The following is a 27,611-nucleotide window of genomic DNA, read 5'->3' as shown; positions in this document are numbered from 1 at the left end:
CTACAGAATGGGCATTCTACGGCACAGACCACACGAGTCTAATAGAGCAGGTGTTTCATGGCTACGAAATAAATACGGCGCGGCAGTGAAACACTCATCTCTTTTTAAAATACTACGGATGGGCATGATACTACACAGACCACACGAGTCTAATGTAGAAGGTATTTGAAAGCTACGAAATATTACCGTTTTTCTTCGCCTCTCTGCTCTGTCCTCATAGCCTGTCTCCATCTTGCCCGTGTTAGCTCCCTTCTTGTCTAAACCAAACTTCTTGCGTAGTCTCTTCAGTTCAGCTTGCCGGTTCTGTCCTGAGCTTGCTGATAGATCGATCTTCGCCACGACTGGTTTGTCTGAAATAAATGGAAGAATAGGTTTTTTATTTATTTATTATTTTTTTATGTGCTTGATTGAAGACTCTTCTTCAGTGTAGGTTTTTCTTCCTCCAGTGTACCTTCAGGCACTCAGGCAGAAGGTAACTTTGTGAAGGTCCATTCTAACGATTGGATTGACTGGGTTGTATGGAAAATGAATACCTAGGGAGGTACTTCTTTTTCTTGTTAATGAATACCTAAATAGCTATCAAACCTCTTAAAAAATAATAAATAGGTAAATAGAAACAATAAATAATATGTATAATAATAATAAACTCACTCATAGCGCTTATAAGCACGCCGGGTTCACACTGGTCACACGTATCGCGTCCGTTATGTATGTGTACACTCAGCTTAGTAGATCCTATCCTGAGCTCGGTCCCATGCTTCAACAAATGGGGCTATGGAAGAATAGGTTTTTTTATTTATTTATTATTTTTTTATTTGCTTGGTTAAAGACTCTTTTTCAGTGTAGGTTTTTCTTCCTCCAGTGTACCTTCTGGCAGAAGGTAACTTTGTGAAGGTCCATTCTAACGATTGTATCGACTGGGTTGTATGGAAAATGAATACCTAGGTAGGTACTTCTTTTTGTTGCTGATGAATACTTAAATAGCTATCAAAACTCGTAAAAAAATAATAAATAGGTAAATAAAAACAATAAATAATATGTATAAGTAATAATAATAATAAACTCACTCATAGCGCTTATAAGCACGCCGGGTTCACACTGATCACACGTATCGCGTCCGTTATGTATGTGTACACTCAGCTTAGTAGATCCTATCCTGAGCTCGGTCCCATGCTTCAACAAATGAGGCTCGCTTTCCTGTAGTGCTGACGAGAGGCGGACATTATCCACATAGGTGCCGTTTCGACTGCCCAGATCTACGAGCGTGTAGCCCTTACTAGGATCATCCTTGTGGGATTCAGTACCCGTGAACTCGATCTTAGCGTGATGCTGGATGACAAATCAGTAGAGAGAGTTAAACATGTTGAAATTTTATGTTAGGAACAGATCTTTGGCCATAAATAGAGGCCGAACACACATTCCACGAACCTGGGAATAACACGCTTGACCTACAATTCTACATTCTGAAAAGAAACTCTCTGCAAAAATGACCACCTTGGTCCAAACATGTAAGTCCTGAGAAACGAGAACCCTTTCTGAGCTTTTTTTTTCTTTCAAATTTTAGCTAGAGGCTAAACAGTGGAGAGTTACCCCTGAATAAAAGCCGAACCATATGGGATCTCTTTGCAAAGTAAGAGCGGCTAGGCACGAAAGATGAAGTTCTGAGAAAGGTAGGTAAACTCCTTTTGAGCTTATTCAAAATTTAGCCCAAATAGTGGAACTTTAAAAACGGCGGTGAAACAATCATCTTTAAAAAAAAAATATTAATTTTATTAAATTACCTTGCTAATGTTAATATCAGGGATGAGCACAGCATGTTCCCCTTCCCGTCCTATAGTACCTCCTAAATATGTCACTAGGAACAAAGTCCCTGGCTGTAGACCCTTCACACTTGTCTCGGTAACCATTATCCTTAGACATGGGGGCCACGCATTGGCGATTTCTGAAATCAAACAACACGATCAAAACCTAACACACAATGGACTGCGTAAGTGCTGACGTGAAATTATCCGCAAATGTTGCTTGATTAGCTAATGCCCATCTCTCATAATCAGACCTCTGACAGATCTAGGTAAAGGTCAGACAGTGTGAAGGTGAGTGGCGGAAAAATATTGAGACCTAGGTCTTTCAGACGGTCTGAGTGACTAACATAATTATTTAAAAGTTCATGAGGTCAAAACTTCAATTTCATTCAGCCAATGTATGGTGCCAATTTCCATCTGTTGTTAACTGTGTTTCAATACGTTATAAACTCATGAACTAGCTTACAGTTCTCTCTATCAAACCTCTTAAAAAACTGATTGATGCAGATTCTGAGTTTGCTAACGTCACGGAATTTCAAATAAACATTAAGCTTTTAAACATACACGTAGAATTGTTTAAGCACTTTTTTCCTGGTAGGTACCTATTAAGATTTAAGTAGGTAATAAATACCTATTTATTTTAATTGGCACCTGTATAAAAAGATACAAGAAGTAAATAGGATAAATACATAGTAATAATAACATAATATCAGAATGCAGGAGAGGAATTTTTTAGCATGAAATTCTTTTCTTTCTTCTTCGCCTTGTTCTTCTTCGTCGTCTTCTTCTTCTCCCTTCGCCTTTCTTCTTCTTCTTCTCCCTTCGTCTTTCTTCTTCTTCTCCTTCTTCTTCGTCTCTCTCTCTTTTTGTCTCGAAAGAAAGAGGAAGGAAATGAGACGAGCTTTATTTCGGGGAAGAAGCGTCACATAACATCGCTTGCTAAATATCAGAGGAAATGAAAGTAATAATTTATCACATACATTGAATTAACTTTTTTTCCCCTCTTCTTCTTTTTTGTGAAGAAATTAAAGAATGTTCTTTTTCCCCTCTTCCTCTTTTTTGTGAAGAAATTGAAGAATGTTCAAAAGTGGTTCAAAAATAAGCGAGAGGTGAAAACCAAGCTATCTGCAGACTGTCATGTATGACTTTTTTTATGGTAATTTACTAATTAGTAAAATTCCTCAATCCAATAGTCATTGATTAATGTTATCCTTGTATCCGGCTTCGATCAAATTATCTCGTTGATCATTCTCTCTATGTTCACTATTCCCTCCTACAAGGTACCCGCTCTTCTTCTTCCTCCTCCACCTTCTTCTTTTCTTTTTCTCCTCGTGGTATCATCGGATTCTATTCAAAAATTCAGTGACTTTTTTTATGGTAATTTACTAATCACCTACTAATTAGTAAAATTCCTTAATCAATCCAATAGTCATTGATTAATGTTATCCTTGTATCCGGCTTCGATCAAATTATCTTGTTGATCATTCTCTCTATGTTCACTATTCCCTCGTACAAGGTACCCGCTCTTCTTCTTCCTCCTCCACCTTCTTCTTTTCTTTTTCTCCTCGTGGTATCATCGGATTCTATTCAAAAATTCACGTTTGATAGAGGGAACTGCTAAGGTCTTATCGTCCCGAAAGCGAAGAGAAAAGAAAGCCAGCCGTTCCGAGAACGAACCTTATCTGTGAAGGATAAACGAACCTTATCCGCCCCGGGCGTTAATTGAGTTTATTAGGTTGGCTCAGATCAGGGATACGGAAAAAGCCCACCTCTGTAGCCGAGTGGTCAAGAGCACTGACTTCAAAAATTCATAAATTTATCATGGGTAGAAAACTTCCCCCACCCTCCCGAGATCCGGGGGGGTATCTGCTAGTAATTTGCTAACTGGAAAGCATCAAAAGCACCAGGTGTCTTCTCTACAAAAACTTGGGAGTTTCGAAGAAGTAAAAAAGTACAGCAGTCTGGTAAGCACATACCTAGACTTGTGATGAATGAAGGCAGACATGTCAGAGTTGAGTATGATAGACGATTCTGTCTAATCATTAATTACCCTCGCTCCTCCTGCGGAACTTATCAAAAACAATGCAACAAAAGAAACCTTTGAATAGACACCCCTCCGCCCCAGTGCATCCTAATATTTCAAAGTGAATTTCTCCTTTTCAGACGTTAACCCGCTTAGGAGGGCACGAGGCAATGTTTAAGGGACAAAAATCTGAATAGTCACTGGGAGCTTTGGAACTAATGGGTTTTTAGTTTGAAACTGACGGGTATTTAGTGAAATTCCTAGAAATGGAAGCGAGAAACGCTTTTTGATGTTGACGTTGCATAAAATGCAGTAGGGAGAAGAAAGCTGCATAAAGTACACTAAGTACAGTTTGAAAAGAAGGCAAGGAATGGGGACGGGATGGTGCAAATATTGTTTCAACTTTTTTTCAAGTGATTTGTACTAGTAGAAGTACCTAGTTACTAGTAAGTACCTAGAAGGTAGTACCTAAGTAGAACGGAGCAGTAAGCACTCACTAAATAGAGGTAGCACAGCTTAACCTAATGAACTGAGTTGAATTTTTCTCATGAGGCCACGTGCACCCCAAAAAGCCGCCCATTGCAAAAACCTTTGCTATGGGGAGTGTGGGATTGATGTCCGGATACCGGGACATCCAGACCCACTACAACCCAACCTCTCCCTCTTCCCATTAGGGCCCTGGAACCAGATATATTGGACATTACTTCAGTTGGGTCGCTATAACTATAACTATGGTACCTACCTAAAGCTGTGTCCTTTATAACTCTTCTTCTTCGCCTTTTCCCGTGTACAGACAGGGTCGGCGTTTTTCGTCAGCCTCTCAATCAGCCCTAACTGTGGTGATTCCTTTTAGCTGACATTTGGTTTTGGCTACAAATTTTACGAGTGGATGCCCTTTCCAATTTGCTATTTCTTTAGCAAGGGAAAGTCAGGCTGGTCTACTCCCTGTTTAACGTCCCTACAATCCCCTTCTGGTTCCACTGAACTATTGGTTATTATTTCAGCTCATTACAATTATGATGGGTTCAAACGATTTCTGTTCGGACCTGTGCTATTCAGAGGTAGATAAAGCCCTCGAACGACATCGTGAAGATTTGGTGACGGCATTGAGCATTCTACAACGGGAACTACCCAGGACCCTGGTCAACCTGGTGATACAACCTAGTAAGTGCAGAAGGTCCCGTGTTCGAATCCCACCATCGACAAAGAAAAAAAAAACTCATTTTTCGATTGCAAATATTTCAACGGGTTACTTTCTGGTGTTCTCGTGTTAACTCCAGCACCTAAATCTGATGTGCCTCTTATCGCCCATCTGATGAGGGACACACTACGGGATGGGCATGCTACGACACAGACCTGTGAAGTCCAATGTTGTAGATGGTTAATAGCAGAAGGGTTTGTTCTTTTCTGAGCTCCGTTGAGGTTTGGGACTTCAATCTACTTCTGGCCAGCCTAGTTAGCTTGAATGGTAGCGCCTCTGCCTTATAAGCGCTAGGCCGCGGGTTCCATTCTAGGTCAGGGCAGATTTTATCCTGAAGGGCTAATATTCGTTCTAAGAACGCCTGGCTTTCTCCTATCCTGTCTTCCTTCTCTTCGATTTCGGGACGATAAGACCATAACAGTTACAGTTCCCTCTGTCAAACCTCTTTAAAAAAAAAAAAAATGATTGATTGATTGATACCTGTTTCAGATTTACATGTCCTAACAAGCGGTCAGTATCCGATCCAATGTAATCCTTCTTCTTCCTTCTCTTCCATCATTTTCTTTTTGAAAATGCAATGCTTAATGATTCTCGAGTAATTCGTTCTCTGAAAACATGTACGAGTATCTACTTACCTATACTTACTTTGTACTTTGTCAATTGTCCTTTCCATAACTCTATTGCTGAAAATGCAATGCTTGATGGTTTTTCCTTCTTCTGAAAACACTTACCTTCTTAATCTAGGTGAAATTACTGCACTGTAGTACCGGGGTGGGCATTTCAGACGAATTTTCTGTCAATATAAATAAAGGTGAAACTACTAGCCTCTTAAGCCGAGTGCTGAGTACTTGGAAGTAGAGGTAACTCTGTGTAGAATTATCTTGCTTTGAGAACGTTAGAGGAACAGCAGTGATCTGATTGGCTGATTTCAAAAAATTTAGCCAATCAGATTGCCTAATCCGAGAGTTAAACTTAAACCGAGTTTAAACTCACAGCTTTTAGTGACATATTCCACAAATCAATACCGTCCGCCCTGCGGTCCTAGAAACAAAGGCCTCTCATACGGGCCCTCCGCTTATCGAAGTTAGAAATCCCTCCTCCAGGGGTTTTAATCTGAGAAGTCCTATTAAAAAAATAAATCCATCTACCAACACACGAACCTCGGACCTTCCTGACTCAAGACGGGTATCCCAATCCCACCCGGTCATCAAGACCAGTAATTATGTACCACGGGTAAATTTCACAAGATTTAATAGGATAATATCTTATTTTTAAAAAAAATTATAATAAATCCATCTACCAACACTCGAACCTCGGACCTTCGCTACTCAAGACGGGTATCCCAATCCCACCCGGTCATCAAGACCAGTAATTATGTACCACGGGTAAATTTCACAAGATTTAATAGGATAATGATTTTGATCCCAGCTTTTAGTGACATATTCCACAAATCAATACCGCCCGCCCTGCGGTCCTAGAAACAAAGGCCTCTCATACGGGCCCTCCGCTTATCGAAGTTAGAAATCCCTCCTCCAGGGGTTTTAATCTGAGAAGTCCTATTAAAAAATAAATCCATCTACCAACACTCGAACCTCGGACCTTCGCTACTCAAGACGGGTATCCCAATCCCACCCGGTCATCAAAACCAGTAATTATGTACCACGGGTAAATTTCACAAGATTTAATAGGATAATTGGTCCGCTACAATGTATTCAGAAGTAAAATGGTCTTCTCAGAAACCCACATCCTTTTCACAAACCCATTAGAACGCTTTAAGTCGGAGTTAGAATTAGAACGCTTTAAGTCGGAGTTAGAATTAGAACGCTTTAAGTCGGAGTTAGAATTAGAACGCTTTAAGTCGGAATTAGAATTAAAACGCTTTAAGTCGGAGTTAGAATTAGAACGCTTTAAGTCGGAGTACTCGGAGGCCTATTCCACGAAAGACTTAAGTCCGATCTTTCCGCTTTTCAGTGTTACTTACCCGAGGCTGAGGCCTATAATGCGAAAGACTTAAATTTTAACGTTGGACTTTTCAGTATTTCTACGCTCCACGAAGGAAAATATCTTGCATTTTTCATTTCTCAACCTACCTACTCTGAACCATTATGCATTTTTCATTTCTTAGTCTACCTCGGTGGTGTAGTAAAGACGCTCGCCTGGTAATCAGGAGGGTGTGGGTTCAAATGTCCCTCATCAGATGAGTCTGAACTCTGCATTTCTCATTTCTTAGTCTACCTCGGTGGTGTAGTAAAGACGCTCGCCTGGTAATCAGGAGGGTGTGGGTTCAAATGTCCCTCATCAGATGAGCGAGAAGAGACTCAATATTTCCCATTTAGGTGCTAGGTCAACACGAGAAACAATAAGACCTTAGCAGTGACAGTTCCCTCTGAAAAAACACCAAAAAAAATCTTCCACTTGGCCCCCTTCTTTTCCCGCCTCTCCTTCACTGGTCTAAACCTCGGTATTCATGGAATGCTATGAGTAAATATAATTTCATTTTCTATCTATAATTGCCAACCATCAGACTCTCCGTAGATACATACATAACTACTTACTTTAAATTTGCTTCCAACACGCGATCTTCTCGTCCAAGCTTTTTTTTAGGTCGCCTTGGAAATTGATAATTTGGGCACCAAGATTACTGTTGCTGATGCGATCATTTGGATATTTTAGAATTTAGAGGCCAAGGTTTGGTGTTGTTGATTTCGTCAAAGTAAGATTTAAGATATGGACTTTGAAGTTTGAAGTAACGAGTGGTGAAGGAATATGTAGCAACAATAATATCCCGTTCACATTGAACGAATTTTTCTTTGCACGAAGTTACAATTCTTTGGAATTTTTCTTCGTTGGCACGATCTTTCTCAAGTTGCTGAACCCTGTATAACTGTATGTGTACAAGAAGGTCTTCGCGAACCAAGTTTAAAACAAGAAAGAATTCAACCAGCTAGTGGCGTCTCTTATATTGGTATGTACTTTTCTTTTTCCTCTGGTAATGCCACCACTGGCCGTCAATAGATGAAAGTACATAGCTACCTACTCAATTGTCCTCATGGGGCTGAGTGCACCCCGAGCTCCAAGAGTCGAAAAAAACTTTGACCCCGCCCGGAAATCGAACCAGGGACCACCGGAGTGAAAATTATCGTGATACCCACTCGGGCAGGGGGGGTTGCTTCCACCTACTCTTCTTCTCCTTTGTCTTTTCCCATGTCCAGACGGGGACGGTGCTTTTCGTCAGCCTCTCAATCAGCCCTAGGGTGATTGCTTTGGGCTGACATTTGGTTTTGACTACAAAGAAGCTGCTCCTTTTGCAAAACCCCACCCCATAAGGTTTGGTGTTGTTGATTTCGTCAAAGTAAGATTTAAGATGTGGACTTTGAAGTTTGAAGTAACGAGTGGTGAAGGAATATGTAGCAACAATAATATCCCGTTCACATTGAACGAATTTTTCTTTGCACGAAGTTACAATTCTTTGGAATTTTTCTTCGTTGGCACGATCTTTCTCAAGTTGCTAAACCCTGTATAACTGTATGTGTAGGTACAAGAAGGTCTTCACGAACCAAGTTTAAAACAAGAAAGAATTCAACCAGCTAGTGGCGTCTCTTATATTGGTAATGTACTTTTCTTTTTCCTCTGGTAATGCCACCACTGGCCGTCAATAGATGAAAGTACATAGCTACCTACTCAATTGTCCTCATGGGGCTGAGTGCACATCGAGCTCCAAGAGTCGAAAAAAACTTTGACCCCGCCCGGAAATCGAACCAAGGACCACCGGAGTGAAAATTATCGTGATACCCACTCGGGCACGGGGGGGTTGCTTCCACTTACTCTTCTTCTCCTTTGTCTTTTCCCATGTCCAGACGGGGACGGTGCTTTTCGTCAACCTCTCAATCAGCCCTAGGGTGATTGCTTTGGGCTGACATTTGGTTTTGACTACAAAGAAGCTGCTCCTTTTGCAAAACCCCACCCCAAGGCTGAGTGCACCCCGAACTCCAAGCTCCAAGAGTCGAAAAAACTTTGACCCCGCCCGGAAATCAAACCAGGGACCACCGGTGTGAAAATTATCGTGATACCCACTCGGGCACGGGGGGTTGCTTCCATTTACTCTTCTTCTCCTTTGTCTTTTCCAATGTCCAGACGGGGTCGGTGCTTTTCGTCAGCCTCTCAATCAGTCCTAGGGTGATTGCTTTGGGCTGACATTTGGTTTTGACTACAAAGAAGCTGCTCCTTTTGCAAAACCCCACCCCACGCCACTGCCATCAGCGTATTTAGGTAAATCGGAATGTTTAACTTATGCAACCTGGTGAATTTATTTTCGACGCTGCACATAAACTGTCTCTTAATGACCCCACGTGGCGAGGTAATTACCCGTCTGGTACTGGCAGTGGGCTCATTAATTTGACCTGTTTCCTGGGTAAGTACCTGCTAGCTACTAGCGTACCTGAAGAGCACAGGTTCAAGTAGCTGTACAGACAAGCGCCGTCTTTTTCTTTTTTCTACCGAAGTTTTTCTTCTTCTTCTTCTCCTCCTCCTCTTCTCATTTTTTTTTTTAAGATTGTACCTCGGCACCACTTTGCAATACGTCAAGACACATTCTTTCACATTTATACCTATACAAGAACGGAAAAGCTTAGTTAGACAATTTCCGCCCTGGCCGAGCTTCGAACCCGGCACCTCCGGGTTGAAAGTCAGTGCTCTTGACCACTCGGCTACAGAGGTGGGCTTTTTCCGTATCCCTGATCTGAGCCAACCTAATAAACTCAATTATGGAGTTAGAATTAGAACGCTTTTAAGTCGTGAGTTAGAATTAGAACGCTTTAAGTCGGAGTTAGAATTAGAACGCTTTATGTCGGAATTAGAATTAGAACGCTTTAGGTCGGAATTAGAATTAGAACGCTTTAAGTCGGAGTTAGAATTAGAACGCTTTAAGACGGAGTTAGAATTAGAACGCTTTAAGTCGGAGTTAGAATTAGAACGCTTTAAGTCGGAGTTAGAATTAGAACGCTTTAAGACGAAGTACTCGGAGGCCTATTCCACGAAAGACTTAAATCCGATCTTTCCGCTTTTCAGTGTTATTTACCCAAGGCTGAGGCCTATACCACGAAAGACTTAAATTTTAACGTTGGACTTTTCAGTATTTCTACGCTCCACGAAGGAAAATATCTTGCATTTTTCATTTCTCAACCATCTTGTATCGGTAACAACGTCCCGAGGGATTTATTTTTCGAAACTGAAAATTTTCAGAGGTTATCCCTGTACCCCGCTGTATGTGCCATGGTTTCCCTCTGCATCGATGGTGAGGCGAGAGGCTTCACCTTGGTGAAGGTGAAGGGCGACGGGGCGCATAAAAAAAGGTGAAAACTAAATCGCGTAAGACAAATAGATGGGGAGGACACTAGGTTTTTATCAAGAGACAAAATGCAGAATAGCACGCTACCATATTCTTCAGTTCGGAGGGCAGGATTCACATTCTTTGCTTCCTCACTCAGCATGGGCATGTCCGGGACGGAGTTGCATGCGCACGCCATCCGCTCGGACATCGTCGCTCACGTTCCTCAACCGGGTTGAGGACTACCTTACCAGGAGTCCATCTGCCTCGCGGGTGAGGCATCCGCGACTCCTGGTAGGTATGCTCAGTTCATATTAGCTAATGCCCATCTCTCACAATCAGACCTCTGACAGACCTAGGTAAAGGTCAGACAGTCTGAAGGTGAGTGGCGGAAAAATTTTGAGACCTAGGTCTTTCAGACGGTCTGACAAACGGTCTGATTGACTAACATAATTATTTAAAAGTTCATGAAGTCAAAACTTCAATTTCATTCAGCCAATGTATGGTGCCAATTTCCATCTGTTGTTAATTTAGCTAATGTCCATCTCTCACAATCAGACCTCTGACAGAACTAGGTAAAGGTCAGACAGTGTGAAGGTGAGTGGCGGAAAAATATTGAGACCTAGGTCTCTCAGACGGTCTGAATCTTTTCGTGCCACACACGTTCCGACTGTCTCTGACAAACGGTCTGAGTGACTAACATAATTATTTAAAAGTTCATGAAGTCAAAACTTCAATTTCATTCAGCCAATGTATGGTGCCAATTTCCATCTGTTGTTAACTGTGTTTCAATACGTTATAAACTCATGAACAATATAGGTACCAATTCCATAAAAAAAGGTAAAAACGAAATCGCGTAAGACAAATAGATAGGGAGGACAATGGTTTTTATCAAGAGACAAAATGCAGAATAGCACGCTACCATATTCTTCAGTTCGGAGGGCAGGATTCACATTCTTTTAAATCGCGTAAGACAAATGGATGGGGAGGACAATGGTTTTTATCAAGAGACAAAATGCAGAATAGCACGCTACCATATTCTTCAGTTCGGAGGGCAGGATTCACATTCTTTGCTTCCTCACTGGTCGGATCATAAGCAACCGGAGTCTTGCGGTACTGCACCGTCACACTCTTACAATAGTTGTCGTACCACGTACGATATTCTTGGGAATTATAGTACTCAAGAGGGGTACGGTATTTTCCTACTGTATCTTGTGTTTCATCAGTCTCCATTTCAATGTCTTCATCAGTACTGAGTTCACCATCTTCTCTGTCTTCTTCTATCTCTCCTTCTTCTCCGTCGGAGCCCTGGGGAGAAAAGACAGAGGCTGGGTAAGTACCTGCTAGCTACTAGCGTACCTGAAGGGCAAAGGTTCAAGTAGCTGTACAGACAAGCGCCGTGTTTTTCTTTTTTCTTACCGAAGTTTTCCTTCTTCTTCATTTTCTTATCTTTTTTTTTCCAAGATTGTACCTCGGCACCACTTTGCAATACGTCAAGGCACATTCTTTCACATTTATACCTATACAAGGACGAAAAAGCTTAGTTGGACAATTTCCGCCCTGGCCGAGATTCGAACCCGGCACTTCCAGGTTGAAAGTCAGTGCTCTTGACCACTCGGCTACAGAGGTGGGCTTTTTCCGTATCCCTGATCTGAGCCAACCTAATAAACTCACGTCTTTATCAGTTTCCATTTCAACGTCTTCATCAGTACTGAGTTCACCATCTTCTCTGTCTTCTTCTATCTCTCCTTCTTCTCCGTCGGAGCCCTGGGGAGAAAAGACACAGCGTGAGAAAGGAAGGGTTCCGTCACCACACGCAAGTGGTGTGGTTTACCCACCTAGAGCACGAGTCCTAGCGGTTATGTTCAAGTTAAGGCCGCTAAACTGTCCAATCAGGTCAGACTCGAGACTGCTGGAGGTTACCTGAAAACAAAAACGGAGATTTGGTTAGGCAGTTGCAAATGATTGTAGATAAGCGATACACAAGATATAAAAGATTGTAGAATGTATCAGAAGAGATTCACGCCAAGCGCCAAGACAAATTTTATGTACCTAACAATCCAATGTTTCACTAAGTGGCGTGCAGTGTGGAGATAGTGGTGTGGTGGAGCGTGGAGAGAAACCTCAGGATGAGGCTGAGTCAGCTGAGTGGACTGTCGTGAAGAGAAGGGGCCGTCCACCGACCAAAACCCGATTGAGGAGCCCGCCATTCATATTGACGCCGTTGATACCATTGATTGTCCTCGCTACTTGACAAAAAGGGCAGAAGAGTTGTGTATAAAATATAAAAGATTGTAGAATGTAGGATATAAAAGATTGTAGAATGTATCAGAAGAGATTCACGCCAAGCGCCAAGACAAATTTTATGTACCTAACAATCCAATGTTTTACTAAATTCCAGAGAAATCAAATTATGGTTTACAATTGAGGGGTTTCATGTAAAAAATTACTTATAATTATCTAAGCCTTATCTAAGATATAACAAGTTTTTGTGTCAAACACAACAATTCCTTTGATATAAGTTCTTCTTGTACATACCTCTGAAACAGTTTGTTTGGTTTGATTTGTGTTGACATCTTTCTTTTCTACATCCTCTGGTTCATCAGGGAGATCAGAACTGGATGAAACGTCAGACAACATATCAGTGTCAGGTAATGGTGTGACTAAACCTGGAAAAAAAGGTTTTGATAAATGAGTATTATTTTATTATTATGTTAAGGCGGTCTCTTCTTCCCTATTACAATATACACAATAGCTTTCATGATAGGTAAGTATAGCTTTCATTTTCTAACATAGGTATGTTATTTCAAGAGAATACCATACCTTGACTTGCTCCAACAACTTCCCCGCTAGCACCAAGGCCAACGTTGGATGTGGATATGGTTTACAATTGAGGGGTTTCATGCACAAAATTACTTATAATTATCTAAGACTTATCTAAGATATAACAAGTTTTTGTGTCAAACACAACAATTCCTTTGATATAAGTTCTTCTTGTACATACCTCTGAAACAGTTTGTTTGGTTTGATTTATGTTGACATCTTTCTTTTCTACATCCTCTGGTTCATCAGGGAGATCAGAACTGGATGATACGTCAGACAACATATCAGTGTCAGGTAATGGTGTGACTAAACCTGGAAAAAAGGTTTTGATAAATGAGTATTATTTTATTATTATGTTAAGGCGGTCTCTTCTTCCCTATTACAATATACACAATAGCTTTCATGATAGGTAAGTATAGCTTTCATTTTCTTATATAGGTATGTTATTTCAAGAGAATACCATACCTTGACTTGCTCCAACAACTTCCCCGCTAGCACCAAGGCCAACGTTGGATGTGGAATTAATATCAGAGGAAATGAAAGTAATAATTATCACATACATTGAATTAACTTCTTTTCCCCTTTTCTTCTTTTTTGTGAAGAAATTGAAGAATGTTCAAGAGTGGTTCAAAAATAAGCGAGAGGTAAAAACCAAGCTATCTGCAGACTGTCATGTCTGTAAAAACCAAGTTATCTGTCAAGTGTCTTGATAAGGGGTTTATGTCTACAGCTACAGAATAATTAGACTTCAATGACAACATTCTCAAGAGTAAACAACTTGCCCAGGGTGTAACACTTGTCTTCCATGTATCAGAGAGTTGTAGATTAAATGATGTGGAATTTAATTGAGGTTTAACAGCATCTTGCTTTGTTTTAACAGATTGATTATTTGAAGCCTGCTGGGTAGGTTGTACTTGGGAATGGAACTCAAACTTTTTCTCTTGTTCATTGTAATAGTAATAGCTAGATGTATTGCCATCATAGTAGAGTCCCAGCTCCTGTAAAATAAATGATAGTGCTTATTTATAGTGCTAATATAGGGCCATAGAGAGTCTTCTTAAAATAGAGGATATTACAAAATGCACATTATAAATTGTAATGGAGTGTAATCAGTAGGTAATAGGTAAACTTGAATCAATCTGATCAGTAGCTGTAGTAAAAATTTGTTCCAATCAAAACTTCTTTCTTTACCGCTCCTTTCTTTCTTACTTAAGTTCTTCAATGTGTTTCCTTTTACTTATAGAATTCCACACATGGCCTTGTTGCTTAGTGTGTGAATAAATAAATTAATTTTTTTTAAGAGGTTTGACAGAGGGAACTGTAACTGCTATGGTCTTATCGTCCCGAAATCAAAGAGAGAAGGAAGACAGGATAGGAGGTTTAACTTAAACAACATTATTCACTTAAGGTCAAATTGTGACACTAAACTTAAGGATGTAAATATTTGTCCACCTAAGGACAATGTCCTAACATTGTTCCAATCAAAACTTCTTTCTTTGCCGCTCCTTTCTTTCTTACTTAAGTTCTTCCATGTGTTTCCTTTTACTTATAGAATTCCACACATGGCCTTGTTGCTTAGTGTGTGAATAAATAAATTAATTAACTTACAGAATTATAATAATAGCCAGTATTATAATCATAATACAGGCCAGACACAGGCTCGTAAACAAAGCCTGATTTCTGTACAGCACTGTGGGCAGCTTGAACTATTTCCTCTTTGAACGAGTTAATATCTATGCCACCTCTGTTGAAAATAATAATACTAAAAAAAGAAAACCCTTTTCTAATCAATTAGAATCAGAAAAAAATAAGATTGGGAATTCATGTTTCAACAAGTATTTTAACAAGTAGGTGAATTTCGAAAATAATAATACTAAAAAACGAAAACCCTTTTCTAATCAATTAGAATCAGAAAAAAATAAGATTGGGAATTCATGTTTCAACAAGTATTTTAACAAGTAGGTGAATTTTTGTTGGAGCAAATTACTGGTGGTTTTTCAAGTCAGCTGTACATTGCGGAGATTCATAGGTTAATAAAAAGTTCAAGTTAATAAAAATCAGAGAGTAAAAATCTACCTCAATCTAAATTGCTTTTCAATAAAACCTACAACCTAACTACATTAAACACTGGGTACACAGAGTCTTTTTTACGGAATGCAGTACAACAGGTATACAAAAAAATCTTCAGTCTTGAGAATAATACTATAAAATAAAACCACAAGTAAACAAATAATAAAAATCAAAATTAAAGAAAAAGACATAATAGACAAGAAATATTAAAAACAAAAGGTTTCAATTAAAATGAACAAAACTGGGTGAAATGATGAGCTTGTAAAACCAAAACTCACCTCGAGAAAGGAAAGTAAATAGGTAGACGCAGTAAAAATAGGAGAATGGCTTTTCAATTTGTCCGAGCTATTTCAGAGTATAGAGAGATTCATAGGTTAATAAAAAGTTCAAGTTAATAAAAATCAGAGAGTAAAAATGTACTTCAGTCTAAATTGCTTTTCAATAAAACCTACAACCTAACTACATTAAACACTGGGTACACAGAGTCTTTTATATGGAATGCAAAAAAAAATCTTCAGTCTTGAGAATAATACTATAAAATAAAACCACAAGTAAACAAAATTAAAGAAAAAGACATAATAGACAAGAAATATTAAAAACAAAAGGTTGCAATTAAAATGAACAAAACTGGGTGAAATGATGAGCTTGTAAAACGAAATCTCACCTCGAGAAAGGAAAGTAAATAGGTAGACGCAGTAAAAATAGGAGAATGGCTTTTCAATTTGTCCGAGCTATTTCAGAGTATACTCGTAGGTATCTTGTTCGCTGTTCCAGATAATAAGGGTTATTGCAACACATGGTCTCAGGTCTCAGCTCACAGGTACAAGGTCCCAGCTCGCAGTTCACCATCTTCTCTGTCTTCTTCTATCTCTCCTTCTTCTCCGTCGGAGCCCTGGGGAGAAAAGACACAGCGTGAGAAAGGAAGGACCTCTTCTCTGAGTCATTTTCTATAACCTGATTTGGCTCCATTGGTTTCTAATTTCATGCACAGTATTGCACAGACCAAGAAAATCCTACATGAATGTTTCACAGGTAAGTAAGTTTATACAAAAAGGCACATAGTTCACAACAAATTCATGGAGAGTTTAAAAAAGAGACAGTTACATTTAGAAATCTAGGCGCACGGCAGTGCGCCAGGCCAAGTTCCGGCCTGAGCACGCCAGTGTGTATATTACACGAAGCATTTCGACGCATTTTTAGTTTCTAATTTCATGCACAGACCAAGAAAATCCTACATGAATGTTTCACGGGTAAGTTTATATAAAAAGGCACATAGTTCACAACAAATTCATGGAGAGTTTAAAAAAGAGAAAGTTACATTTAGAAATCTAGATTATAGCCCTAATTTAGAAAATTGTTAGAAGAAACAAGAAAAAGGGAAAAGCATACCTGCAGCCTGCAGTAGGCCCAATGGTATCTACTTTTTTTTTCAAGATTTGATTTTGATAATTTTCAAAAATTCGCGGCACATTAGATACCAGACGCCATTTTGGATTTAAGGCCCGTTCACACGATCACCGATGTTGCATGCTTTTTAACGTGCATTCCTATCGATGGTTTTTTGCCCGCGAATTTAAATTTTACAGATCAAAAATTTCTGAGAAAAACTTCCGTGTTAGGTGAGGTACCTAGGTAGCGACAGCTAGTATTATACTCTGAAGTTATCAACACACTTCGCTAGTTGGTTTTCCCTGTCCGAATAAAAAAAATAATAATGTAAATAAATAAATATCTTGGCTTTATTTGTAAATCAATAGGTAGATAGGTAGATTCACACGATCACCGATGTTGCGTGCTTTTTAACGCGCATTCCTATCGGTTTTTTGCCCGCGAATTTAAATTTTACAGATCGAAAATTTCTGAGAAAAACTTCCGTGGTAGGTAAGCTAGTAGGTACCTAGGTAGCGACAGCTAGTATTATACTCTGAAGTTATCAACACACTTCGCTACTTGGTTTTCCCTGTCCGAATAAAAAAAATAATAATGTAAATAAATAAATATCTTGGCTTTATTTGTAAATCAATAGGTAGATAGGTAGAGATTATAGCCCTAATTTAGAAAATTGTTAGAAGAAAAAGGGAAAAGCAATAAAAGCATACCTGCAGTAGAATAGTACTTTTTTTTTCAAGATTTGATTTTGATAATTTTCAAAAATTCGCGGCACATTAGATACCAGACGCCATTTTGGATTTTTTTTAAGGCCCGTTCACACGATCACCGATGTAGCGTGCTTTTTAACGCGCATTCCTATCAATGGTTTTTTGCCCGCGAATTTAAATTTTACAGATCGAAAATTTCTGAGAAAAACTTCCGTGGTAGGCAAGGTACCTAGGTAGCGACAGCTAGTATTATACTCTGAAGTTATCAACACACTTCGCTACTTGGTTTTCCCTGTCCGAAACTAATAAATCTATGTGGTGGTGTGTTTGAAATAAAACTCCAATACAATGCCAAGCTAGAGAACAGCAGGATAGCGAACAGAATTATTCCCAACAGAAATGAACGATAACTGGAATGATGAGATTTCCTCTGTACTGCCATGTTTTCTGTTTTTACCGATCCGTCTTCATTTACTTCTTTGTTTAATTTTCTTTGATACATAATATTTTCTGCATTCTTGTTTCATTTAATTGAACCTGAAAAGAAAAGTCTTTGAAAAGGAAAGCATTCAGACATTCACTTGGGGTTTTGTATAGGCCTTCTTTTTTCCCCCAGCTAGTCCTAGCACCACAGATTTTTCTTCAAGGCAAGCAAGGTATACTAGTGTACATTTCTCCTTACAATACTTACATAATAGTTCAGAATCAGAACCAAGATGACATTTGATCCTTTTTATTACATCAACCAGTATCAGTTGTGGTTACCTAGGACCTACTTATTCAATAGCCTTGAATCTCATTCCCATTATACTACAAAAGGTTGATTAGATTAGGAAGAATACTTTGTTAAAAGCACTTAATTTACCAACTTTTAACTAACTTAACTTACCTATTACAGAATTATTTCTTGATTTTAAATCTTTCAGGATCCTTTGTATGTAGACATCTACTGAAATGATTTGCTCGATCGCTCGGAACTCTTTGTTTACATTCGCGAAGTTGGCATTCGATTGAAATATCACCCGATTGCGGAGATCGGGCATTTCATCAGAACAACATTTGATTTTAAATCTTTCAAGATCCTTTGTATGTAGAGATCTACTGAAATGATTGGAATTGGAAATGGTAACTCGGAACTCTTTGTTTACATTCGCGAAGTTGGCATTCGATTGAAATATCACCCGATTGCGGAGATCGGGCATTTCATCAGAACAACAACAAAAATTAACCAGCTTCACATTTATGACTCTTATCACGAATATCACGCCTTATCAGTTCAAGATTGCAAGATTCCGAATAGATCAGTTGCGCTTACTTGGGTGGTGTTTCAAAGTCATAGAGCAGGAAAAATGAGGACCAACGGAATTTTTCTTTTCCTTCTACGACTTCTAGATCCCGAGATAAATCGATTAAAAAAATGCCGGTAAATCGTGAACTTTGACGTCACGGCATACGCTCCCGTAGGCGATGACGTCACATCAAATGTCCCGAGCAAAGCTCCCTCGCAGGCAACGCATTAATGTGTTTGTGCGCATACGTTTCTGCGCAGTTCTTTCTGCTCCTCCGCTAGCGCGCTTGCATAGTGGCGCTACCTAACGGACGAAAAAAATTCAATTATTTTACCAAGTGTGTGTACCTACAAAATGAATTAACAAAAAATTATTCCATTGATTGATCAATTGAATTTTAGCTACTAATTAAAGCAAGCCAGACTATCGTAGCACGCCTGAATTGTAACCACTATATCGCGGGTTCGATTCCCGCCCGGGACGAAATTCTAAACAGATGAGTTTTGTTCTCGGAACGGCTGCCTTTCTCCTATCATATCTTCCTTCTCTCTTTGCTTTTGAACGATAAGACCTCAGCAGTTACAGTTATCAAAAAACAGGCCTGGACTCCCTAGGGAACTCACCTTTAGGCAAGTTCTCCCACTTGAAGTGCAATCCCCAGTTGAATCCACCCCTCACCAGAGCAGATGAGGTGTACTGGAGTGGGAGATAGGATGGGTTTGATGAAGTCTTCACTGGAGTTGAGAGTGCCTGAGGAGAGTTGAAAGATGACTAACGCGGATACGCGAGAGATTTATTAAATCTAATAAATTAAAATAAACTAATTACTTACTTAATTAAAAATGATTTTTAATGTTTCAATTATTTTACCAAGTGTGTGTACCTACAAAATGAATTAACAAAAAATTATTCCATTGATTGATCAATTGAATTTTAGCTACTAATTAAAGCAAACTATCGTAGCACGTCTGCCTTGTAACCACTATATCGCGGGTTCGATTCCCGCCCGGGACGAAATTCTAAACAGATGAGTTTTGTTCTCGGAACGGCTGCCTTTCTTCCTATCCTGTCTTCCTTCTCTCCTTGCTTTTGAACGATAAGACCACAGCAGTTACAGTTATCAAAAAACAGGCCTGGACTCCCCAGGCAACTCACCTTTAGGCAAGTTCTCCCACTTGAAGTGCAATCCCCAGTTGAATCCACCCCTCACCAGAGCAGACGATGTGTACTGGAATGTATCAGCATTGATAATATCTATGATGGGCACTGTCACAGTGTTTGTTCTCTCAGCGATGGGTACTAACAAGGGCTCCAACCAGTGGGTATTCACTTCGATATGAGAGTCTAGGAACACCAAAACCTGAGGAGAGAGTATTGAAGTTATATAGGAAGTAGACTCTTTCTAGATTTAAGGAAAACATGTACTTGGATTTTACTGATGTGTGGGATACAGTAGAAGTTGGGAAATGCCAGTCACATTCTGTTCTAGATGGAAGATAGCACTAGTAAGGTTCTATTTATTTAAATAAAGAGAAAAAGTAAATCTCAAGAGGGTCATAACATTGCTATTACTTAAACAGCTGCAACAAAAAAAAGTGTACATAGCCCTCTACAACTTACCTTTCCAGTAGCATACTTGGCACCAAACATCCTGGCACGAATCAGTCCTTCCCTCTTACTTGTCCTATACAGATGAACTCTACCATTGTTCAACCCCTTCACAAAAGTTTCCACCTCTCCATGCAGGTTGGAAGGGTATTCACTGAAGTCATTGACCAAAATGATCTCGTGAAGTAAAGACTGACCAGTTCTAGACAGTAAAGTCTGAACAGAACGGTACAGAGTGGCAGGGTGCTCATTGTAAAAGCAGATGATCACAGATGTTGATGGCAAAGTAGACGGGAAGGTTTGATTGGCACATCTGGAAATCAAAAACTTTTTAGAGTCAGGTCTCTGAGAAAATTATGAAATCACTGGGAAATGGCCCAGTAGGCATACTTTCCTTGAGCATATCATCGGTGTCTGTCTGAATTGCCACATGCTGAACCTCTTTCTTTATCTGCAAACAATAATGGCAAAATGAATAAGAACTCATTTGAGAAAATAATGAAAGCAAAATGAGTATGAACTTATTTGAGATATACTTACATTATACTCATGTGAGAATCAAACCTATGACCTATCAACTTGCAAGGCTGGGTTTAAGTTCAGGGTCATGTCCAGGATTTTCCAATGAGTCAAAACAGTGAAATACTTGGCCTTCAGTAAATGAGAAAAATCAAGCTCAATGTGGGGACCCAGGTTGCCTTGCCCCCTTAAATATGGCCCTGTTTCAATTAATAGTTTTTTCTTCAATTTACAATGGGTACAGTGCTACAGTGGATAGTCTACAAATTAGGTAAGTAGGTACCAACCTGTTTGAATCTCTCGTGTAGGATTTCTACTTTTCTTGAGTAAAACATAAATATAGGTACCTACTATACTAACCCTTAAAGTAAAAAAGGGGGCTTCACTGCAGTCAAGTCTTTACATAGGTAATCATACTTATGACATTCTTGGTTTGGATCAAAAGTACATAATGATGTAGTAATTCATTAGGTAATTTGACTTTCCCTTTTGTTACCCCCAAGATTCTTCTGGATTTCTTATTAAAACATATGATATCTCACCATCTTTGTTATCAGGCTCAGCCTGATAAACTGGTTGGGCTTTAAGATGGGATTTTTGGTGTTCACTAATAAATGTATGTGGTGGTGTGTTTGAAATAAAACTCCAATACAAGGCCAAGCTAGAGAACAGCAGGATAGCGAACAGAATTATTCCCAACAGAAATGAACGATAACTGGAATGATGAGATTTCCTCTGTACTGCCATGTTTTCTGTTTTTACCGATCCGTCTTGATTTACTTCTTTGTTTAATTTTCTTTGATACATAATATTTTCTGCATTCTTGTTTCATTTAATTGAACCTGAAAAGAAAAGTCTTTGAAAAGGCAAGCATTCAGACATTCACTTGGGGTTTTGTATGGGCCTTCTTTTTCCCCCCAGCTAGTCCTAGCACCACAGATTTTTCTTCAAGACAAGCAAGGTATACTAGTGTACATTTCTCCTTACAATACTTACATAATAGTTCAGAACCAAGATGACATTTGATACTTTTTATTACATCAACCAGTATCAGTTGTGGTTACCTAGGACCTACTTATTCAATAGCCTTGAATCTTATTCCCAATATAGTACAAAAGGTTGATTAGATTAGGAAGAATACTTTGTTAAAAGCGCTTAATTTACCAACTTTTAACTAACTTAACTTACCTATTACAGAATTATTTCTTGATTTTAACCCCCGTATGTATGAAAACTTATAAGCTTAACTTAAGATGAAAAATCTTGCTTAAGTTAAACTTTAGTTCAAAATGGTATGTATACTCGTAAAATTTCTAGCCAAAACCAAATGTTGGCCCAAAGCAATCACCCTGGTTAGGGCTGATTGAGAGGCTGACGAAAAACGCCTACCCCGTCTGTACACGGGAAAAGGTGAAGAAAAAGAAGAAGATGATGATGATTATTATTATTTTTTTTTTTTTTCATTCCAGGCAAATGTGCTACACATGCCATAGTGTTTGCTCGTCTTATCACACCAGATTCTGTAGATCATGGCTTACATGCATTCCTTGTGCCGATTAGAGATCCTAAAACTCTGCTTCCCTACCCAGGAGTTACGGTGGGGGATTTGGGTGAGAAAATCTCCCTGAACGGTGTCGATAATGGGTAAGTGCCAGTCTTGGTGAATGTAGCTTAACTTCAGTGATTCATTCGGACGTCAAATCGCGCACTTGTCTTTACCAAAAAGGATTTCAAATCTCGCCTTAACCAGACCTTTAAAGGGAGAACAACCAACCCTACCTAAACCTAACTGGGCTTCGGCAGTTTTTCCAAAAGGGTTCAGTTTGCTTTAATTTTTTCAAACTTTACTTTACTTTCCGTGTCCAATCCAATGATTTGCAGCAAAGATGACCTTGTCATTAACTAATACCAAATCTTGAATAGTACAGGGGCAAATCAGCCAGGTGTTCAGGATTCTGCTCTGCACCACCTAACACTTTCGTTGTTGTCGAGGAGCCCCCACTTTTTCAGGTGCAAAACGATTGCACTACACAAATAGTTACTTGGTTGTTTTAAAATCTCCCCAGGTTCATCATGTTCAATCATTACGGGATTTTAGGCCTGACACACATTGCAAGCGTAGTCGCGCGACATTTAGTTCGTCTGGCTAGGGGACGATAAACAGAGAGTATACTAGCGTCTAACTGTGTGACTATAAACAGGGTGAAAAACAGCTAATCCTAACCAGCCTAGCTAGCTGGCAGTTTCAAAGGGTTACCTCTGCTTAGAAGAATAAGCACAAGTCCTCATGATCGTTGACTGCGGTTCAGGACGAGCCAATTGTATGGCTGACAGAGAAGATATTTTTTCTCTATTCTGCCATCACCAATCGGCTAAAGCTGCTACTACAACAACAAGATAAATTGCACATTATTTATTTTATTTCTTAGAAATGAGAAAAATATCTAGATAATGTTCTCCTGTCAATTTTCATACGAGTTTTTGATTAATATAATATTATAATTTTATCATATATCTACGGGATTCCGCGCGACAATCTGTTGAACAAAACGGGGGACGTTACACCAGAGGGCACCTACACCAGTCCCTTCCGGGACCCAGGCAAGCGGTTTGGTTCATCCCTGGGGGCGCTGTCTACAGGCAGAGTCAGTATTATTGGGTTCTGTGTGGCGTACCTGTCCAAAGCTATTACCATAGCCGTACGATATGCTGGTGTGAGGAGACAGTTTGGACCTCCTAAGCAAGGTGAGTCAATAGTGAGCATTTATACTGCTCGAAATTTTCCTATTCTCTTGGGCCTTGAAGTTGAAGTAGTGGTCCAAAACCTTACGGTTACGCGTAAAATATGGGTCTAGTGGTCTCACTGTTACCGAAACACAAATCCCTCGCCTTTTTTATGAACTCTGAACAAGAGAGATCTTATCGTCCCGAAATCGAAGAGAGGAGAAAGCGAGGCGTTCCTACAAAGAACCTTATCAGTTCAGAACTTGTGACCTAGCGGTTACAAGGCTTGCGCGTTACACTCCAAGGTCTTGGGTTCGGAAGAGATTAGGTTCGTTCTCAGAACGGCTGGCTTTCTCCTATCCTATCTTCCTTTTCTCTTTGCTCATCCGCTTTCAGTCATAGTTTTCTTTATCAAATCTCTCAGTAAAAAAATGGACCCAATGCAATACTTTAGTAATAAAAAGTAATTAAACTATGTATCTTATGAATTTATGAAGAATAATATCTTATCTAAAACATGACTTGTGTTGACTCTGATATTTCCCCAGGGTCGGACTCGGAGCCCGAAGAGCTCCCAGTGCTGGAGTACGAACTCCTCCAGTGGCGTCTGTTTCCACACCTGGCCGCTGTCTACATGCTACGAGTATTCTCCGACTATTTCACACGTGAAATGGGCCGCTTTCAAATGAAACTGATGGAGGGGGGCGGCGATAAAGACTATTTGGGCGCCATGGGGGCGGAAATCCACGCCCTGTCGAGTGCCGGCAAACCGCTGGCGGGATGGATTGCACGGGATGGCATTCAGGAATGTCGGGAGGCGTGTGGCGGACATGGGTATTTGAAAAGTGAGTTATTATCCTTATTAAGAACATTAATTTTTCTGTCAAGAACATTCCTGGCCAGCCTAGTTAGCTTGGTTGGTAGCGTCTGCCTTGTAAGCTGCGGGTTCGATTCCCGCTCGAGGCGGATTTTATCTTGAACGGATAGAGTTCGTTCTCGGAACGGCTGGCTTTCTCCTCGGTATCTGTTTCTCTTCCTCTTCGATTTCGGGAACGATAAGACCCTTAGCAGTTACCAGTTCCGCTCTATCAGAGCTCTTAAAAAAGAGACATTAATTCTTCTGAACTGCAACGAAGTTGGGAGTTGCGTATATAAAATTATTTCCAAGCATGGATTGGTCAGTTTTGGAAATTAATTCCTAACCTGTGAATAAAATCATGGGCATGATACGCATAAGGAAGTGTACCGTCGTACCTAATCATATTATTATTTAACACTTTTTTATATTTGGAATATTTATCATACATACGTTATGTAGCTGACGCAAAGACCCATCGTTTATGGACAAATGAAGCTGTCAAAAGATATGGGAAATATTGTGTTCGAAATACGCTCGACCCCCGTGGAATTTCAGCCTGCTTAAGGCTCGTTTTAACACACGTATAGGCGTTTTCATTCGATTTGGTTTCGTTTTCGGTCGCCATTTCTGTTTGAATTAAAAACCGATTGATTCTGGTTTCAAGCCTATCGGAATGGATCGAGAACGAACCGAATTAAACTGGTATACTTGTGTAACGCGAGTCTAAAGGTGTGTCCACATAGTCGTCGCGTCGGTCGATCGACATTGATTCGACCTGAACCACACTGCCTCGACAACATAGCTTCACCCTGTCGATCGACGGGCCAGTCGACTATGTTTGGACACCACCTTAACACAGTTAAAAAGTTAAAATTCCTCGTAGTTTCTCACGCGCTTTCCAATGTATTTAATTTCAGTCTGCCAGGTCTGGGTGTATAGCGCTGAGCATATTGACAACGGTAGCCGCCAACTGCTACGTACGAGGGGTACAACAAATGCTGTCTCGTTGCGACCAGCACCAGCCAATGGCTTCTGAAGCGGTCGAAACCCGTCAAAAAGCGGTCAAAATACCGCCAACCGCAGCACCTATTTTAACCAAACGTTTTGTGTTGCATCCTTGTCACATTTCTGAACTACATACCAAATTTCAATTCATCATAGTAGAGTCCCAGCTCCTGTAAAATAAATGATAGTGCTTATTTATAGTGCTAATATAGGGCCATAGAGAGTCCCTTTAAAATAGAGGATATTACAAAATGCACATTATAAATTGTAATGGAGTGTGATCAGTAGGTAATAGGTAAACTTGAATCAATCTGATCAGTAGCTGTAGTAAAAATTTTATCATTCAACTCAATTCTTTAACTTAAACAACATTATTCACTTAAGGTCAAATTGTGACACTAAACTTAAGGATGTAAATATTTGTCCACCTAAGAACATCATCCTAACATTGTTCCAATCAAAACTTCTTTCTTTACCGCTCCTTTCTTTCTTACTTAAGTTCTTCCATGTGTTTCCTTTTACTTATAGAATTCCGCACATGGCCTTGTTGCTTAGTGTGTGAATAAATAAATTAATTAACTTACAGAATTGTAATAATAGCCAGTATTATAATCATAATACAGGCCAGACACAGGTTCGTAAACAAAGCCTGATTTCTGTACAGCACTGTGGGCAGCTTGAACTATTTCCTCTTTGAACGAGTTAATATCTATGCCACCTCTGTCATTAGTAGGCATACTTTCCTTGAGCATATCATCAGTGTCTGTCTGAATTGCCACATGCTGAACCTCTTTCTTTATCTGCAAACAATAATGGCAAAATGAATAAGAACTCATTTGAGAAAATAATGAAAGCAAAATGAGTATGAACTTATTTGAGATATACTTACATTATACCCATGTGAGAATCACACCTATGACCTATCAACTTGCAAGGCTGGGTTTTAGTTCAGGGTCATGTCCAATGAGTCAAAACAGTGAAATACTTGGCCTTCAGTAAAGGAGAAAAATCAAGCTCAATGCCCTGTTTCAATTAATAGGCTGTCTGAATTGCCACATGCTGAACCTCTTTCTTTATCTGCAAACAATAATGGCAAAATGAATAAGAACTCATTTGAGAAAATAATGAGAGCAAAATGAGTATGAAGTTATTTGAGATATACTTACATTATACCCATGTGAGAATCAAACCTATGACCTATCAACTTGCAAGGCTGGGTTTTAGTTCAGGGTCATGTCCAGGATTTTCCAATGAGTCAAAACGGTGAAATACTTGGCCTTCATAAGGAGAAAAATCAAGCTCAATGTGGGGACCCAGGTTCCCTTGCTCCCCTAAATATGGCCCTGTTTTGATTAATAGGTTTTTCTTCAATTTACAATGGGTACAGTGCTACAGTGGATAAAATTAGGTAAGTAGGTACCAACCTGTTTGAATCTCTCGTGATATTTATGCAGCAGCTTCCTCTGTCGTTCAACAAGCTCTTGTAGTTTCCGAATGAACTCAAACACTTGCCGGTAATCTTTAAGCTCATTCTCAAACAATTTCATGATGTCATCTTCTACACTGGTAGAAGTTTTTTCACTCTTCTCTGAGTCATTTTCTATAACCTGATTTGGCTCCATTGGTTTCTAATTTCATGCACAGACCAAGAAAATCCTACATGAATGTTTCACGGGTAAGTTTATGCAAAAAGGCACATAGTTCACAACAAATTCATGGAGAGTTTAAAAAAGAGAAAGTTACATTTAGAAATCTAGATTATAGCCCTAATTTAGAAAATTGTTAGAAGAAAAAGGGAAAAGCATACCTGCAGTAGGCCCAATGGTACTTAGACTACCATTCTTACCGGTTCAATAAGTGCAGCACTATCAGGTAGACCTGATCAGGCGTACCTATCAGGTCTACCTGATAGTGAGTTGCTTGCCTTACCGGTTCAATAAGTGCAGCACTATTGGCTTCGTCCTTGCCCAGTGTTTGTCCTGCTTTCCATCCCATTTTACTTAACATCTAGACTACCATTCTTACCGGTTCAATAAGTGCAGCACTATCAGGTAGACCTGATCAGGCGTACCTATCAGGTCTACCTGATAGTGAGTGGCTGGCCTTACCGGTTCAATAAGTGCAGCACTATTGGCTTCGTCCTTGCCCAGTGTTTGTCCTGCTTTCCATCCCATCTTACTCAACATGCGGAATCCCTTGTTCTCATTGGGTATACTCTCCTCCATATGTGCCACCTGGGTTTTCTCACCCTCCACCAAACTTC

General features: G+C 39.7%; 1 protein-coding gene and 2 long non-coding RNA genes across 3 annotated transcripts; 1 reads left to right on the top strand and 2 right to left on the bottom strand.

The window, feature by feature from the left end:
* LOC103508994 (angiogenic factor with G patch and FHA domains 1) lies at nt 1-27,172 on the bottom strand. Its single transcript, XM_026823451.1, has 10 exons — nt 26,773-27,172; nt 26,067-26,148; nt 14,784-14,917; nt 14,010-14,173; nt 13,176-13,225; nt 12,891-13,021; nt 11,387-11,660; nt 1,782-1,942; nt 1,068-1,329; nt 1-350 (listed from the first exon to the last, which is right to left on the bottom strand). Exons 1-10 carry the CDS (start codon nt 26,968-26,970, stop codon nt 1-3), a joined length of 1,806 nt encoding a protein of 601 aa, XP_026679252.1. The 5' UTR covers nt 26,971-27,172.
* On the top strand, nt 14,924-16,072 carry LOC113467334. The gene is made up of 3 exons (XR_003391445.1): nt 14,924-15,026; nt 15,138-15,204; nt 15,619-16,072. It is a non-coding gene; the product is annotated as an uncharacterized LOC113467334 (long non-coding RNA).
* Nucleotides 21,338-22,009, bottom strand: LOC113467335. The gene is made up of 2 exons (XR_003391446.1): nt 21,949-22,009; nt 21,338-21,602 (listed from the first exon to the last, which is right to left on the bottom strand). It is a non-coding gene; the product is annotated as an uncharacterized LOC113467335 (long non-coding RNA).
* Nucleotides 27,173-27,611: the final 439 nt, after the last annotated feature.

This window comes from Diaphorina citri, unplaced genomic scaffold (genome assembly GCF_000475195.1).
Source record: "Diaphorina citri unplaced genomic scaffold, Diaci psyllid genome assembly version 1.1 scaffold455, whole genome shotgun sequence".
Classification (NCBI taxonomy): Eukaryota; Metazoa; Arthropoda; class Insecta; order Hemiptera; family Psyllidae; genus Diaphorina; species Diaphorina citri.
This window is presented reverse-complemented; position numbering and strand designations above follow the sequence as displayed.

Bases quoted from the DNA above. Each gene is read 5' to 3' on its own strand.
- LOC103508994 (XM_026823451.1), bottom strand. From the start codon at position 26,970: ATGGAGCCAAATCAGGTTATAGAAAATGACTCAGAGAAGAGTGAAAAA. The intron at 1,330-1,781 runs GTAATTTAATAA...TTTGTCATCCAG, and splicing joins CTGATATTAACATTAGCAAG to CATCACGCTAAGATCGAGTT. The intron at 351-1,067 runs GTGAGTTTATTA...CATTTATTTCAG, and splicing joins CGTGCTTATAAGCGCTATGA to ACAAACCAGTCGTGGCGAAG.